This window comes from Rissa tridactyla, chromosome Z, assembly GCF_028500815.1.
Source record: "Rissa tridactyla isolate bRisTri1 chromosome Z, bRisTri1.patW.cur.20221130, whole genome shotgun sequence".
NCBI classification, from domain to species: Eukaryota; Metazoa; Chordata; class Aves; order Charadriiformes; family Laridae; genus Rissa; species Rissa tridactyla.
Window position 1 is genome coordinate 48,336,775 of NC_071497.1, and position 18,479 is coordinate 48,355,253.

Sequence of the window (18,479 nt, forward strand, 5' to 3'; positions counted from 1 at the left end):
CCTGTTCCAGTGCCTCACCACCCTCATAGTGAAAAATTTCTTACTAATATCTAATCTAAATTTCCCCTCTTTCAGTTTAAAACCGTTACCACTCGTCCTATCATTACACTTCCCGATACAGACTCCCTTCCCATTTTTCCTGTAGGCCCCCTTCAGGTACTAGAAGACCGCTATAAGGTCTCCCTGGAGCCTTCTCTTCTCCAGGCTGAACAACACCAACTCTCTCACCCTGTCTTCTTAAGAGATGTGCTTCAGTCCTCTGATCATCTTCCTGGCCCTCCTCCGTCAGGAAGGCTGGGCATCTTGCATGAGGACTCTACACGCCGGTATACTTTACCACCCATGTAAAGTCCAAAAAGGGGATGAACCATAGACCTCTTCTCCTCTAGAGCTAAGGAATAATACTGAAGCAGTAGCATTTTAGGCGCTTTCACATGCCTGCACACATAAGTGTACATACATTTGGTTTAAGTCCTTTTTTCACAGGACTTAAAAAAGTGGTAAGGTATTTTGAAAAGATGAAATTCAAAGCAGAAAGTACACACCAGGTGCTTGCTCTAGCAAGCAGTCAGTCAGAAAAAAAAACCAAAAGATATGATTCATCTACACAGCTTTTTGCTGGTTGATCTCACCAGGTCATTGCAGCATCCTGATGTGTCTGGTTCCATAATCTTAGCCCAGAACTAGTTTTGAAGTGGTGCCACTAATACCAGTGTACCAGAGTTTGGTATATATTGCATTATGCTTCCGCAAACTAAAGCCATGGGACAGGATCAGCATTTCAGCATAATCTTTCACAGATACAGCTGAATCCTCCAATCCTGCAGATGCAACATGCTTTGCCACACCTACCAGATCATGCCTTGGTTAAAGATCAGTCCCAGCACATTTCCACTTATATCGAACTCTGAATATGATGGCTGAAAGAAATAATACAGATGCTTTCATTAGGTTTGCACAAAGGGTTTTAAGATGACTTATAGTAGATTAAAACTGTCACTTCCAACAGCAGCAGCATACTGGTATTGTGTTGTAAGGCCTCTTGTTACAACTTATCAGTGAATCATGAAACAAATTAATATAACTCAAAGCCAAGAGGCAGACTTTAATACAGCTTGTGATATTTTACTGGAAATGTTTTTGAGATTTGTTCAGAGGAAGGAGAATTAAAAATAGTTCTGGATATTGGGTAAATTTTAAAACAATAATTCATAAATTTTCCATTGGAGTGGCTAGTGGTGGTCATCTAATGTGTCCTCCAATATAGCACCAGCCATGAAGCTGCTGTGATTTAATTCCTGTGTGAACTATAACTCTATCTTTCGTATTTTAACAGTTACACTGTTGAAGAATTCTTTTTAAGCATTGATAGATGTTGCCAATCCTTGTCTTCCCTGCTTAATGTGAATATCATATTTCTAATTTGAGTGTGTTTGATTCAGCCATAGATTCTCATTATCACTTTGTCTGCTGAAGAAATTTTTTTTTCTCCAGTAGAGACACATAAATCCTGTAAAAAAAAAAAATTCTTTAGTCATATTTCTAAACTATTCATCTGACTCTTTCATTGTTTTTCCAAATCTTTAATCATTTCCACATCTCTTCTTTAACCCTATTTATTAGTCTGTAATTAATGAATGGTCATCTGCAAACATTGAATACACTGCATTTCAGCAATGATTGGAATATGCACATGCATATTAGTTTGTCTGCATATGCACTAGAAAAAAACTTTCTGGTAAGAAATTGTGGCTGTGAACTTTTGGCTTACACCTAAATGTCTCATTCAAGCATATTATTCATAAGATTTTGCACTGTCACATTTCGTTTAATCAGCTTTCTCATAAAAAAAAATTGCTACACCATAGCTGGTGACTTGCACAATTCACCATCGTGGGTGGATAAAAAGATCAGGTGTTAATTACACAGATGGCTGATAGACAGAGGAAGGGGCATGAGATATCAAGACTATTATGCTATTAAAATCACCAATTAAAGTCAGAATTTTTAATTGTACTGTATTATATTGTTGGAATATTTGGAGTCCCTGCACTCTTTCCGTGTATTTTTTCTGTATACATATGCATATATACGTGTGTGTTTACAGCAAACTGCTATACTTATGTTGCGTGTATTTGTGAATCTGCTTCCATATGAGGAAAGATTAAATAGACTAGTACTGTTCAACGTGGAGAGCCGTTGACCAAGGAGAACTGTATAGAGGGATAGAATATCGTAAGTTACACAGAGAGATGAATAGAATCATACAAGACCAAATAACGTGTGACTGTTCTTCATAACATAAGGGCTAGCATTAACAAATAAAATAATTTTAAATTTAATTTTTAAACAAACAAAAGGAAGTGTTTTTTCACACAACATGCAAGTTAGTTTCTGGAATTCTTTGCCAAAGGACATTTTGGTTGTCAAAAATATTTAGGATCTAAAAAAAGTCTAAAAATTAATGGATGACAGGTACACCGTGGCCACTAACCACAAAGACACAGGAATAGCTACTTCGTAGGAAATATTTTAAGCTCAGATATTACCAGAAATTCAATGATTTTCACTTTGCACTTCTACTGATGGATGTTGTTTCAGGCAGTTTACTGGATGTGAGGACCATAATGGACCAGACCATTATAGCCATTCTTACCTACTGCCAAATAAAAATTTCAGTAATAAATTGGCTTCCACATCCCTACCAGCAGATGTGTTGTTGACACTTTGAGAACAATACTATATCATGGAAATAAGATGTCTCCTCATTGCTGGATAAACATGTCACAGCTTTCATTAACAGCATTGAAGCCCTTGTGTGGGGGCTGTGACATTCATTCTCACTGCTGATTTCGTGTCTTTATGTTCTTTACATTGTATATGCATGAATAGCCAGAAAAACGGGTGCAATCTGTGCAGCACTTTAGTTCAGACCCTTAATTAAAGCTCTTTCTTTTATAGGCTTTGTTGTATTGATTGAATTACTGTATTATATTCTATTACCATCCTGAATGGTAACAAAAACAAAGAGCAAAAATTGTCTGAACTGTAAATGGACCAATGTATGCATCTTCACTTGACAACTGGCACTCCCAGTTCAAGCCAAGCTGTCCTACTGTTCACTGTGTGGCTTTCCACACTGGGAGACTGCAGGCATCCCACAAAAAATATATCTAGTAGGCTTATCCACCTGTTCTGGATAGCCGGTGTCATCTCGAATAACACTAGGCTCCTGGGGTTGGGCAGGTCGTGCAACAAAAAGTCCCTGCATAAAAGCAGCTGATTCAGAGTAAATAGCAAGACAGAAGAGGCTTCAGGAAGCCCAAATGGAAGCCAGATCATCCTAGCTAAAGAGTCTGTCCAACAGTCTTCAGAATGGCTTTCAGGCTTGTGTTCATTCAGTCTCTTTCATTGATCATGGATATCCTGATAGGAAAAGGTCTGGACTATCACTTCAACATCTTTGGAAAATATGATGTCTGAGCTATTTCCTGTCAGATGTGGGACTGACTACAATGACTCATGTGTTCCCCACATCCAGCCTTTGCTATTGTGATAGCTGTGGAACATCTGAAAATATGAGGAAGCTCCAGATGCAATTTAAGTATATGAAAATACATGGTTCCACAAGTAGTGCTGGCTCTCCACCCATGATGTATTCAAATTCCTGCATTTGATATTGATATTGCAAGGGTTATAACTTGTTTGTTCACAGCCTGGCTGGCTGATAGTCTTTGTCTCCAGCCCTACGCCACTCCTGTTTGAGACATGCTGTAGAATTAACAGGAAGAAACCTGGTCCTTGTAATAAAGCACAGAATTTCATAGGAACCAGACAACAGCAATGAGATTGCTATGCCAGAGAAATCTTTCTTCTATAGAAAACACAAAAACCTTTTCTTCATCTGGAAAATTACCATTTCCCAAGAGGCCGCTTTTAGTAAAACAAGAAATTTGTACACGTTTGATGGTAAAATTTTGAGGAAAGGAGGACAAGAGGATGCCAGAACAGCTTATGATGGCTGTCCATGCAGATGCACCCAAGATAGCTTTAAATGACTTAGCTTTTTTCCATACGTCTCAGTAAGTACAAAAGAAGCTTCAAGAGCTTCACAGTCTTTGCCAGTGAAACAGCAACATCAGAATTTACAGTGTAGGTATCTGAGTTAGCTAATTTAACCTCTCTCAGATCTATGTAAAATAGTAAAATCCCAACTCCCAAGTGAAGAGCTCTACACCCACCTGTGTTGTGGGACTTGCTAACTTCATTTCAGCTAAATTAATTCTACCAAAAATATATATTATAAGATTTCTAGAATAAGTTCTTTCATATTTTTCTCCACAAACACTGGATGTCTCAGTATGTTAGAAGACCCTATCTGAAATCCCATGGAAATCCAGGGAGATTGTGTGCTGTGGAACAGGGAATGGGTCTTCAAATTAGAAATGTGTGAAAAATGTGTACCCAGTTTTCTTACACAATCAAATGAAAAGGAAAAAAAAAAAAAAAAACAAAACCAAACATTTCCTAAAGTTACAAAAGTCTAAAGAATAAGACAAATATCAAGGCATAAGCAAATTCTGAGGAAAAATAACACAATGCTGTTCAGGGATCCTTAAGGTGATGATTCTAGCCAACTGTTAACTGTGTAGGATAGAAAGCAAAATGTAATTTACTACAAAAATGTGAAGTGATAATCTGACAAAGACATTTAAAATAACAAACCAGATACTTACAAATCCATACTCCAAGTCCCAGCACCAGCAGTAATTGAAAAACCTAACAAAGACAGCTCTCAAGAAATCACCAATTAGAATCGTGATGTAAGTTGTCATTGTGTCAGAGACTGTTAGCCGCACAAATTCCTGTTAGAGCAAAATTTTCTCTTAAGAATATATTTAAGCAAAAAACAATACAATGAAATACTGGACTAGAACCCTAGTTGTTGTTGCCCTGCTTCAACATGGAAAAGGCTCTGCTCCTCCTCTACATTCACTGATTCTGAAAAATGCAAGGAGAGAAACTGCCCCTCGTTTGCTGGAGGTATTCTTTGTTCTAATTTGTGCGCGTATTATTAGATGACACTTCCAGGATATGATTTGACTTCCAGACAAGAGAAATCTGAGCTGGTACCTTAAACTCTTTTGTTCCTTTTGACTTTGGAAACATTAAAAAAAAAAAAAAGAAGTTGAATGGCTTGTTTTCTCAAGGAGCACCAACTCCCAGTGAATATGGAGAGGAAAGAAGAAAATCCTAATGGAAATCCTCATTCCTCTACTTTTGTTTTCATAAGTCCCACTAAACCTTACTGTAACAGGCCTTACCCCAATATCCCAAAAGCCTATTACTCTCCCTGAGCTCAAATTGAGGAGAAAATTAGTGCAGTGATGAGCTCTTGGTGTTCTTAGGTTCAGTGAAAAGAACAGAGGTGATGTTTTTCCTGCCTGTCTGCTCCCTGCTGGTGATTTATTCGGTCAGGAGTGGAGATAACCAGATGGTGAGATTGTCAGAGTGACGGAGCAACAGCAAAAGTTGTGATTCAGTGGTGAATTCATTCTCATGCACAGAACAATAGCAATGAGATAGGATCAAATAGAGGAAAGGGGGGCATTAAAATTTTTTTGGAAATTACATTTTATATTAATAGGTCAGTAAGAATAAATTTTCACCTGAATCAAATAAGATGACTGAGCAGATTTAGCATTAAACCACTATTGTTCTTTTGCGTTATGTTACTTAGCTAAAGATAGAGATACCTTCTCAAAAGCGCACTGCTGAAAGAGCTATCTTACAGGTAATTCCTTATTGAGCTGCACTTTTTTTTTATCTTTTCTATAGGTCTGTTGTAGTCAGAAACTGATTTTACCTGATCAAAATTCTGATCAGAATTACCACATTTGTTAGGGGTTGTGAGAAATCCAGCTTTTCCAAGTTTCTAAACAGGTGTTGCAAGACAAAGATGGGATGATGAAGAGGAAGGTAAATTAAAAGAATAGTGAAAAGGAGCCCGGGGGGGGTGGGTGGGTGGGCTGGGGTGGAATAAATGCTTTCAGTGCTGTCAACTACTGGAAGAAAGAATTCCCTATTAGATAGGGTCCAAGAAACTCAAATAATTTTTTCTCAAATTTTTAGCTCTGAAAAAAGGCCCACATCTGCTTTTCCTCACATTTTCACACCTTAATGCCACTTAGTAGAAATAAAGAGGGTTTAGGTATGATATCCTGCAACAGACTATGATCTATTTTCAAGTATGAGCTCAAAACAGTTACATTACCTGTCCTACCATTGTTTCCCAGCATGGCCCTCTGGGGACATCTGCAGGATCCACCTGTATTGGAGGAGCAGTCGAATTTTCTGGAATAGTACCATTGTACAGACTGGCTTCCCATATTGTCATGTTATACTTGACTATCTTTTCTTCTTCCAACTAAATAAAGAAATAAATGGAGGGGGAGGAGGGGGAGGAAACAACACGAGCTTATTACCAACTACCAACTCTCAACCTTTTCTACTCCGAGACTCCCATTACCAGCTTAGGCATGGATGTGATTTACAGTACAGAAAGGAAAGAACATCTTTCACTGACATGTCTGTGACTGGACGGAAATCCTCATCCTGGCCCACATGCATGTTAAAAATGATGAAGGTAAGTAAATAGCTTGCCTTGAGATTGATTTCATCCATTAGGGCAATAATGAAAGTGTAGAGATTGCCAAGAAAAAGAGCAAAGATTCGTCCCAGCTGCCATCTTAGAGCTATTCGAGGGTGGTAGTTTTCCAGAGAACTAATTACATCAAATAAAGTTGGACAGAACATTCCTAAAAGTGACATAACCATGTTCACCTGAGAGGGGGAAAAAGGAAAAAAAAAAAGATATTTACATTGAAATCTCAGAAGCAAGTTCTTTTATTATTATTAATTTGGGGGGAGGGTGTATTTACATTACTACCTTTTATTGGGTTTTTGATTTAATGAAAACCAAAATCCACTCTGACAGTCACAAGATGTTTTCACAAAAGAAGAAAGGGCTGAAAAGTCAGTTGTAATCTAGTGCCCATGGACATATGAGAACTTTTTTTTCATTTTACATTTTGCTTAAACCACTGAAATAATCAAATGTTAGTTATTCTGACTAGAACCTATATTTTCATGAAAATTCTAGTATCAGTGAACTTAGCAAAACATATTTCCACTACTGTTTTATGGTAGGTCTCTACCACATCTTCCTAACAGACACGTAGATTCTGTATAAAAAGCATTCCTACAAAAATACCAAGTAAATTATCTGATCTCACTCAAAGTTAATTATAGATGTCACAGAATCACAGAATTACAGAATGTATCAAGTTGGAAGGGTCCCATAAGGATCATTGAGTCTAACTCCCTGCTACTCACAGGACTACCTAAAACTAAACCATATGACTAAGAACATCGTCCAGATCCTCCTTGAACTCTGACAGGCTTGGTGCTGTGACCACTTCCCTGGAAAGCCTGTTTCAGTGACCAACCACCCACTCAGTGAAGAACCTTTTCTAACGTCCAATCTGAACTTCCTCTGGTGCAGCTTCATTCCATTTCTTCATGTCCTATTGCTGGTCGCTAGAGAGAGATCAGCACCTCCCCCCTCTGCTGCCCCCCTTGAGGAAGCTGTAGACTGTGATGAGGTCACTCCTCAGCCTTCTCACAACTCAAGTGATTGCTGAAAATTATTTTAAGCCTGCTTGAACTTTTTGGTTCTAATTCACTGTGTCAGCTAAAAATGAAAATAATTGAAAAAGTTTAAGAGTGCAGTTATTCAATTTCAATTTAAAATAAATTTCATTACAAAAAGTGTGTCTTTAAGGGAATAAAAACAACAAACAAGAAACAAAAAACATTGTCTTAATCTAAGTCACAAAGACTGTTGGAAAACACAAAAATGTTTATTTGAGATGAGTCATATTAAAACAATTAAGCAAAAATAATTTATTTAGTCACAAAAAGCATAATTGTTCCCAGAACTCTAATCTACTGATTGCTCTGAAACTAGCATTTCTCAGCCATGCTGGAATCTGTTTTGCTAGAAGTATTATAAAATTTAATACAATTTAAATTCCTGCTGCCAAGAGAATGAGAGCTGCTCATGCATCTCAGAAATAATATGGCAGCAGAAAGGTGCTATGTCAATGAATAAATTCACTCACTTCCAAATATATACATTCCCACTCTTAAAAAGTTTCATCCATGAGACTGGTGTTCTTAATGAAGAGAAATAAATGTCTCTCCCTTTGCTTTTTTTCTATTCTTGGTTTTTAATGAGTTCTAGATCTAATTACTGGATTTTTGCATTTGTAAGCAATCAGTAGTGCATTCTGCGTATGGCTTGTAGCACCCTGTAAGAAGTATGTGGGATTTTTTTAATTATTGCAGGAATTCACTGATGTTTCCTATATATTTAGATAGCATTATCTATAACTGATATTACTTTGTTAAAAAGAAAAAAACAACTAAAAACTTGTATCTACCATCTGTTACAGCACTTGGATTTATAACTGTTATTATATTAACAGCTATATTGGGTTTCATACATTCATGCTTTGAATAAATGTTCTCTTATGAGAATTGTGGTACTTCTTTTGGTACTTCTAGAAAATAAGAAAAAAATTTAAATGGCTGTTACATAAAAGCCAAATATATTTATGTAATTAAATATTAATATCCAATCAAGGGCAATATTTTGTAGCCTTCAAACAAGTTCTTTATTCGTCAATAGGAAAAATTCTTTAGCCAAATAATGGCAATGTTGCCTTATCCACTCTCCTTTAGAGATACACCTACTCCAGCTCTTAGTTCTGAGATACAGAGTCTTCCTAGCAGTATTTTTTTTAAAGCAAAAGTAAAACAATGAATGTAAACATGCATATGTTTAACTACTTTCCAGTTTGCAGCATAAGCTAATATAACAGCTTTTGGTAGTGCAGTCCTTGTTATTACAAATCTGTTCCCGCTCCTTTCAACTGAGAGAAAGTTGAATTCCTTCTGAACTGTCTTCATCTGCTAGTCTGTTGTCACACTTACAGCTCATGTTGCTTGAAGCCAAGCAGTTTTGTACACGACCTTTCTTTCCCATCAGATCCAAATCTAATAACTTTTATCAAGTAACTTAACCCAATATCAACAGCCCCCTTTCTTGGGATTCCAGAGGTGGATTGCTGGAGTTTTTTATATTACTTTCTTGGTCAGGTTTTGGTGTTGGAAATTAGGAATTGACTTTCCTCATTCCATCGTCACCCATTCCAGCAGCTTTGTGAGGCTGGCATTTTTTTGCCCTACCTTAAATCAGATATCTACTTTGCACTCTAGATGAGCTCTAGGTAACAAACAGCTAGTTTTATGACATCCACAACAGTGTGTTTGCTAAGAAAGTAAGGCCTGTCCAGGTTTTCATATAGCAACACTGACTTCAAGTGCTTACTGTAGACTGGTATAGCAAAAAATAACGACTTTCACTATACACCTCTATGAGGCAGGGCTGCATCTGCTCTAGAAGAAAGCAGGTAAAGCACAAAAATCATGTTGGACTCTTGGAACGGGCAGCTGCAACTGGAAGGCATGAGTTTCATCCTGTTGCTACACTGTGGAGTTGTATCCAACTGAAGCCCCAAATAACTTTGGATATGCCTACACTCCAGTCACTTTGCTTGGGCCAGTCTCAGGAGGAACGCAAGAGGAGAGTAGGTTCCTTGAAGAGATCTTGTGAGTCCATAGAGTGGCTGGAAAACAATGTTGATAGCACAGAGGAGTAAAGGTAAAGGCCTCAAATAAAAACTAAATACAAAGGGGCATTTGAAAGCACCAACCAAGGAATAATCATTTTAATTAAGCAGGAAGCAGAGAGACAAGAACAATTCTTTTGTTAGATATTTACCACCCGCACTCAGAGTATTTAAATTCTCAGGAAAATAAAAGGCAACATGCAGAGTAGAGGAACACAGTTTCAAACCACATCTATTTTAAAATGTGCTAGCACGAACTTCATTTCTTTCCCACCACCCGTAGTTCTCCAGACCTTCCAGGGCAAATTTCTGGGATCTTCTGACAACAAAAAAGATGAGGTAGCCACTCCCAGCAAGCGTGCATAAGGCTAAGAAGTTAGCAAGAACCCTCAGGAATCGAGTCAAGTGAATATTTTCCTCTTTTCGGCTCTCCTGCTCCTCCACGATAGCTTCCTGCACTTGTTAGAAAGAAAGGAATATTATGAGTTCTTTAATGGTCAAGATCCCACGTTGCTTCCCCAGCTGTTAGAAATCAGTTAAATAAATTACAAAAATGTGAATGCACACCTGGACATCATGCACACCGTTTGAGAAGAGCTTATATTGTCTCATAAAATCTGTTTTGGACCCTGGCAGACCCTGGGGTTTTAGTTCTGCAGCGTTCACTTTGCTTCCATTGAGTGTGTCCCCACTGGGTCTTGTTACACCTGCTCTGGTGTGCCAAAAAGAAACCAGCATGTCCTTTCAGCTTGCAAGGTGCTATGAGGCTGAGTGACCCAGCAAGATAAATGTGTGACTAGTTGCCAGAAAAGGAACTGTCACACTTTAAAAATGTGCATTTGTGAGAAAAGAGCAAAAGGTTTTATTCCGCAAGTCAGCAATTCAGAAGGAATGAAAAGACAGCTAGTATTTAGGAATCTCAAAAACAAGCAGTGCACAGTTTCAGACCTCAGAATAAATTGTTTGCCCCACATTTACCCTTGGCTAGGTCTGATAAATGTTAAGACTCCGGTGTAACTCTAATCTCCAGCTCCTGCATTTGCCAGAAGAAAGAGCTTTTGCTCTGAAATGTCCTCATGAAAAGGGATTTTGATTAGAGCTTGTCACTTTGGTAGAGAGATCAGTTGCCCAGAGGGGAAGCTGAACTCCTGCATTGTAATAATTACTCTGCATGGCTCTGCTTTTTCTTATATCTTGTGTTTATTACATAACGAAAGGAGATTGCAGCAGCTCTTGACCAAAACTCCCATGACCTCACCCACGCCAAGACTTCACCCATTTTCTCTGAGGTTCCTTGCTCATTTGCAAAGAGCGCAGTAAAGCTTTATAATTTTATTTCTCAAAAGCTTCATAAGTTTATTTCTCTGTCTCCACTGATGTGTATTCTTCTCCAAATAGCTTACAGCAACTGCCCTTAGTGTGCGGGCAGGGAAAGCTCACACATTTTCAGTGCTTTCAGTCGTTATTTCTTCAATATTTGTTTTCCTGGGACCTTTTCTTTCAACTGACTTTGAGCGCAGTTATCTTTTGTGCCTGCAGTTGGTAGGGTGGGTGGGTTGAGGTGGTATATTGGCAATATCACCCATGCAGAGAGGAATCCCTGAGTGTGATTGGACTGTGCAGCTAATGCTTGGTCCTCCATCTCCCATCCTGTATGTTGTCAGTGTGACTGCAAGCCTAGCGTCTTGTTCATAACCTGGCAACACCTTGCTGATGTATTCCCTGTACATTATTTAATTGAAAATTAAATTTTCCTTTACATGCTGCACTGGTGTGTCCCAGTGACCCCAGTGTACAAACACATTCTTTAGCATTCAACAGACAGAATATGTCCCTTTCACTGTTTTCACAGCGGTGCGTTTTACATCCTGTAGATTCCTCACACAGTGGCTCTTGAAATCAACATACCCTATACACTGAAAAGAGGCCTAAGAACACCTTGTATTGCCTTGCAAACTGAGCTATATTTCATAATTAATTTGAAAATAAAAACTTTACATTATGCAAGGAAAGTAACCTTTTTTTTCTTACTGAAAAGCAAGCATAGACTCAAAATTCTGAGGCCAATTCTTCTGACATGATTAATCTCCCTTAACAGATGATCCTATTGCTTTATCGTATGATATCTTTTCAGTGTAGCAAGAGAAGATGATAACGTGACGCTGGCAAAATGTCACCAGCATTTTAAAAAAAAGTTTTTCAGACAAGCACCATAGAAACAAAAAATGACAAAAAGAAAAAGATTATTTTTATAGTAGAATCATTTTTCTAAAACTGGTACTGCAGTCTCAGAGAACACAAAAGTTGCCATTAATGCTTTTTTTTCCACAATCAAAAGGAAAAAATCAGGATGGTAAAACACAAAGATCCAGACTCAGAAGGGCAGTATAGAGCTGCCCAATTCTAGTTTAAGCTTCTAGGCCCCAAGTACAGCTAATACTTGACCTTAGTTCCATGTGATTCACATCAGTGCGAAGAACAAATCAAGTTACCTCTCTTTAGTGAGCTCTATTTTACCTTAAAGCTTGTTGTGATGGAGGCAAACTTATTATCCGCTGTCTCAGGATTGCCAATCAGGTAGTCCCAGCTTGTGAACATCTTCCAGCTGAAATTAAAACTAGTGTCATCCCCACCACCTTCTTCATTTGCATTCCTTGCCATTCTACAAAAGCAAGAAAGACAGAGGAAGACCTTGTTAGAAGTAGTTCTGCTATGTGAGCATGATTTTTAAATTGCTCCTAAATTTAAATTCTAACATTGTTCTGAAAAAAGCTATATTATTGCAGTCAATCATGTTATACTAAATCTGGAAAGTTCAGTTTGAGAACTGAGAGAGTTGGATGGAGATTTTGATATATAAATTTATGAGCTCATAACACACATTTTGATGAGAGAGAATGAGTTTATTTCATTAACAACTCAGAGAAACTCCGCTGGATAAGAAACTCAATAGGAAAACAATATCAAGAAAATCTCTCAAATAGAAAGCTGAAGAGCATTCTGAACTGCAATAGATTTGATTAGAGACTTCATAAAGAGAAAAAAAGGAATTCTAAAATAACAACCCAGAACAAAACCTGGTTATACCATACAAAAGAGAGACAGAGAGACCACTTGGCCAAACTGGACATCCATAAGCCCATGGGCCCTGACAAGATGCACCCACGAGTGCTGAGAGAGATCACAGATGTTATTGCTAGACCACTCTCCATCATCTTTGAAAGGTCATGGAGAACAGGAGAGGTGCCTGAGGACTGGAGGAAGGCCAATATCACTCCAGTCTTCAAAAAGGGCAGGAAGGAGGACCCAGGGAACTACAGACCGGTTAGTCTCACCTCCATCCCTGGGAAGGTAATGAAGCGACTCGTTCTGGATGTCATATCCAAGCATGTTCAAGAGCAGAAGGTTATTGGAAGTGGTCAACATGGATTTACCAAGGGTAAATCATGCTTGACCAATCTCATAGCCTTCTGTGGTGTTACAGGTTGGCTAGATGACAGCAGAGCAGCAGATGTCATCCACCTTGACTTCAGCAAGGCTTTTGACACTGTCTCTCATAACATCCTCCTTAGGAAACTGAGGAAGTGTGGACTAGACGAGGGGACAGTGAGGTGGATTGAGAGCTGGCTGTGTGACAGGACTCAGAGGGTTGTGATTAATGGAGCAGGGTTGAGTTGGAGGCCTGTAACCAGACCCCCAGGGGTCAATACTTGGACCAGTATTGTTTAACGTATTCATCAATGGCCTGGATGAGGGGACAGAGTGTTTGCTCAGCAAGTTCGCTGATGATACCAAACTGGGAGGGGTGGCTGACACCCCAGAGGGCCGTGCTGCCATCCAGCGTGACACAGACATGCTGGAGAGCTGGGCAGAGAAGAACCTAATGAGGTTCAACAAGGACAAGTGTAGGGTCCTGCACCTGGGGAGGAAGAATGTCAGGCACCAGTATAGGTTAGAGATGGACCTGCTGGAAAGCAGCTCTGAAGAAAAGGATCTGGGGGTCTTGGTAGACAGTAAATTATCCATGAGCCAGCAATGTGCCCTTGTTGCCAAGAAGGCCAACAGAATTCTGGGCTGCACAGGGAAGAGTGTGGCCAGTAGGTCAAGGGAGGTCATTCTCCCCCTCTACTCTGCACTGGTGAGGCCACAACTGGAATATTGTGTCCAGTTTTGGGCTCCCCAGTTCAAGAGGGACAGGGAACTACTGGAGAGAGACCAGCGAAGGGCAACTAAGATGATTGAGGGATTGGAGCATCTCCCTTACGAGGAAAGGCTGAGAGAGCTGTCACTCTTTAGCCTGGAGAAGAGAAGGCTGAGGGGAGACCTTATTAATGTTTACAAGTATCTAAAGGGTGGGGTTAAGGAGGATGGAGCCAGACTCTTTTCAGTGGTTCCCAGTAACAGGACGAGGGGTAATGGGCACAAGCTGGAACATAGGAAGTTCTGATCAAATATGAGAAAAAAATTCTTTACAGTGAGGGTGCCAGAGCACTGGAGCAGGCTGACCAGGAAGGTTGTAGAGTCTCCTTCTTTGGAGACTTTCAAGACCTGTCTGGATGCAGTCCTGAGTAACGTGCTCTAGGCAATCCTGCTTTTGCAGGGGAGTTGGACTAGATGATCTCTAGAGGTCCCTTCCAAGTCTGAAAAATTCCGTGATTCCATGAAAAGTATCCCTAATACAGCTTTCTATTTTTCCTTTCATCTTTGATGCCCTTATAAACAAGATTTATAACAGTATCCACAAACATCATATTATTTCTTTGGTGATTTGACTTAATCTTCACTACTAACTTCTCTATTTCAAAGTGTTGTCATTCATGTAATAATAGTGGTCTTGTTTATCCCTAAGATTATCCCTTAATTCAAACCATTAAGCACAAGGATGGAGTATATTAGTAGGGTACAAACCATTTAGCCTTCAATATTGTATTGATTTCTTGGTCAGGAAAAGCTATTTTAAAGCTCAGTAATGCAGCAGAGTTATGTTATTAATGTCAATACAGTCTACAAACCACATTTTTAACAGTCCAGTAAAACACATACTCTCAAATCTAGAAGAGAATAGTAAGTAAATAATACAGAAAATCTTTCTGAGCTGTCATAAACCAATAATAGGGTTGGGTTTTTGTTTTACTGGTCATATACAGAAGGGACAGAGATCATGAAAGGTTCTTGGTAAGGTCTGTCTCGCTGCTTGTTTCTAGACTAAGATAATTCCTTCTCAAGAGTTCCTAATGAAATAGTGAACAGTCTTCTGGTTGGGATATCATTTCTTGGAGATCAGAAATGTTTCCATTTTATGTTATGCACTGGAAGAGCTGCAGAGAGAAGCCCTAAATCTAATTTTTTCCCCTAAATAGAATAATAGTAGTTACAATCCTCACTACCGCTTTCACCTAGACATTCCCTTTCCCAGATCTCAGTCAATAGCAGAAAAATGGTAGCACCTCCCATTACACTGCTTTTAGTTACTGTGCCCACTGTATTGTATTCTGAAGAAACAGCAAAGAGCAGAAGACTGCAAGAAGTGCTGATAAGATTACTTGAATAGTGATCAGCATTAGTGTCAAGTGACCAGATGGGAAGTTAGCATGTACAATGTATTTTTTTCTTCAAAGATATTCCTTTGTTTAGGACATGGGGATCTCCTGCTAGAAGGATTTTTTTTATGCTCTGGGTGACAATCATTGAAATACAGTTGTCTGACACTACGATTTTCCTAATCTTCCTAGCTACATTATCAAAAAATATTTTAAAATATCTTTTAGAGCTAAACCAATTATTTTTTTATCATAGTAGTTTCTTCCTCCTCCAAAAATATGTATATATAACTGAAGAAATGTTTTTCTTTTCTTCTGAAATGCTTCTTGCCCTATGCAGGAAACCATGTAATATTTGAAAAGCAGAACATGAATTAATCTAGTGCTCATGCAAGAGAAAAATACTGGCTTCAGCATAGAATAGTGGAAATAGATTAATTGCAGTTTTCTCTATATTCACAAGTGTCCTTGAATCTTGACCTGCAATGCTCTGATTTTTTTCACCCTTGGGATCTTCTGAAGCCACCACTGTAGCTAACTGTGTTATTGCGGTAGCTAATCACCTTGCTTGAATTAGGAATATTAAACATTATATTAATTAACAGCCTACTCTTTAGAAACTATCAGAATTATCAGAGTTTATTCTAATAGTGAAGTTGGCTATAAACAATAATTTTATTTCATTTAAATTTTTATCCTAAGACAAAATTCAAGTCCAGAATTTGAGAACCAAAAGGCTACTGTATCACCAGTTATACTGCCTAAGCCCTGTTTCACTTACAGCTGTGCTTCCTACCGTTTTAACATCATGATATTAACATTATATTAAGGATAGTTTTAACACTGCTGGATATTATTTTGTGTTCCACAGGACATTAAACCCTTACTATGGCATTAGCATTAATTATTCTACACCACTGTGCAAATATGACTTAACTACTGTAGTCTTGCTGAGAATCATTTACTACTGACTGTGAGTTACAAACAGAATTATTTGCCATATGTTTCTTTCTTTCTTGTCTTCTTCCTTCTTAAAAGAATTTAACTCACATAAGGTATGATTAAAGGTAGAACAATTGAATTTTTTGGATATCAACTGACATTCTACTAGACAGTATTATGAAAAGATGGGCTGGCAGCTCTTTTCCTTACTTTATATGTTCATTTTTCACTTTGAAATTGCAAGAGGGAAGTGTAATTTTGTTTCAGTAAAGATTTTTCCCACTTCCACAATACTGCAACACAGCTGCTAATGCAGAACAATAGAGAAACAAGTACAGGCTGAAGAAATCTTAAATGACTTTGACCTTGCACTTGATCTTGCACTGTCCTGCCTCTACAATTATCATATTTTTTAAAAGATAGTCTCGGTGGTCAACAGTCAAGTTATGTGTCTTTTTGAATGTATTTTATTCAAGAACCAAGGAGAACTTACGTTCGAATGACAATCATAAAGCTGTAGCCAATAGTCCCAACTCCAACAAGGAAATACGAAAGCGGCATCCTGAATTTGAGCCATCCAATTGTCCTCTGGTTATTGTAATAACCATAAAAGAGTACAGAATACTGTGCAAAGCCCTGAAAAGTCAGCAAAAATTGTAATGTCATATCTGTTATATATGCACATAGTCAGAAGTCGTACCAATAGCAAAGTACTGAAACATTCATTTCAATGCATACAAAACAGTTATAAGCATCACTATAATAAATTTCACAGGATGAAAATCTCTCCTTTCATTTAGAAAGACAGAATATTCCATGTCAACTTTCAAGTCTTTTATCTTTAAAACTCTTCATGGACACTCCATCTACGATGTAATGACTCAAAACTTTTTGGTTTGCATACTTCTTGTTGTAAAGACAAAAACATTTTGGTTTACAAAATTTGGCTTAAAAATTACTTGCAAATAAAATACAAGATTTTGAACTTAATTTTTACATTTCTAGAATTTACTTGTATGTCCTATTTGATATAAAATTCTTATATGCCTTCTCTGTCTAGCAATGCTGTCTGCTGTTCATCGGGTGATCATTCAATATATATTAACCAATAGTTAGCTGTATTTTATAGATGATTATTCAGTATGCAGGGGTTTTAACACGTAGACTCCAAAGCTGTAAAAAGTGCAATGTAAGTGTACATTCTTTCTCAGCATTCAAAGTGCTGCTTTCTCAGCATTCAAAGGAAATCTCCTTTTCTAAAAATCTCCGTGAGGATTACACTCTCTTCTACGGGTCAGATTGCTGATTTCTCAAAATAATTTACCAGTACATGATAACTGTAAGCAATGGCTGGTATCTAAAATGATCCAAATAGCCAAAGCTTCCTGATAATCCTCAGGTTAGAGCAAGAACTTGCCTCCTAGAAGACGACTGTATCCAGAGCCTTTACAAGGACAGCTCAGCACATACACAGCAGCAGCAAAGTTCCAGCTGGATGTAATGATTGAGTATTTGACCATGTAATTGGTGGATAAGCCTTACATTATTTTGACACTTACACAGTAAGCTGAGGGTTTTGTGAATTAAAAAAGCCATTTGCTTCCCTTCTGATTTTCAGTTGCTCATTTAACTTAAATAACATCTTTCGCTTTTATGTTATTGCAAAACAAGCATTTAATTTATGGTAGCTCTTAATATATATGAAATGAGTCACAGTGCTATCTGGAAAACCTAGTTTGCAATTATAAGATGAGAATGAAATATTAATATATGGTAAATAGAAATATAATTCAAAATGCCCTGATTTGGTAATCAACATATCTAATTTTTCTTCATATCAAACTAGCTTTGAGAGATGTAGCTGCACATAACAGATAAATAGTATGTTCCTTGATAAGGGAAATAATGTTATAGAACACATTTATTACTAATTACTAGTAAAACATCCACACTAGACAGGACACATTCAAATTCAATAGTATGCCTGTGCATTTTTTTGCTCATTAAAACATCCTATAATTCCATTTTAGCCCAGATTTCAATACAACCTAATGTGGCTTGGAGAGCCTTTTGGATCCCTCAGAGTATTAAAATGCTTTTTAAGCCACCGTGTTTTGCAAAGTCAGAGGTAATTCCTGCACTGCATGCCATTCAGTATCTTGTTTCCTGGGCTTTGCCTACTGCATTTCACCATGGGACTTGGAATATCTTTAGCTGTGTAAAGGTAGGCATGCGTGGAAGA

The 18,479-nt window shown here is 38.0% G+C and overlaps 1 protein-coding gene across 2 annotated transcripts in view; it reads right to left on the reverse strand.

The window, feature by feature from the left end:
- The window catches only part of TMC1 (transmembrane channel like 1), a 59,725-nt gene that overhangs the window by 8,031 nt on the left and 33,215 nt on the right, over nucleotides 1–18,479 (reverse strand). For both annotated transcript variants that reach the window (XM_054186115.1, XM_054186114.1), the window contains exons 9-15: nucleotides 16,731–16,873; nucleotides 12,273–12,417; nucleotides 10,014–10,208; nucleotides 6,664–6,843; nucleotides 6,275–6,427; nucleotides 4,737–4,865; nucleotides 853–920 (exon numbers count right to left, since the gene is read on the reverse strand). In XM_054186115.1, the coding sequence (XP_054042090.1) occupies nucleotides 853–920; nucleotides 4,737–4,865; nucleotides 6,275–6,427; nucleotides 6,664–6,843; nucleotides 10,014–10,208; nucleotides 12,273–12,417; nucleotides 16,731–16,873 (1,013 nt within the window). The remainder of the gene's footprint in view (nucleotides 1–852; nucleotides 921–4,736; nucleotides 4,866–6,274; nucleotides 6,428–6,663; nucleotides 6,844–10,013; nucleotides 10,209–12,272; nucleotides 12,418–16,730; nucleotides 16,874–18,479) is intronic.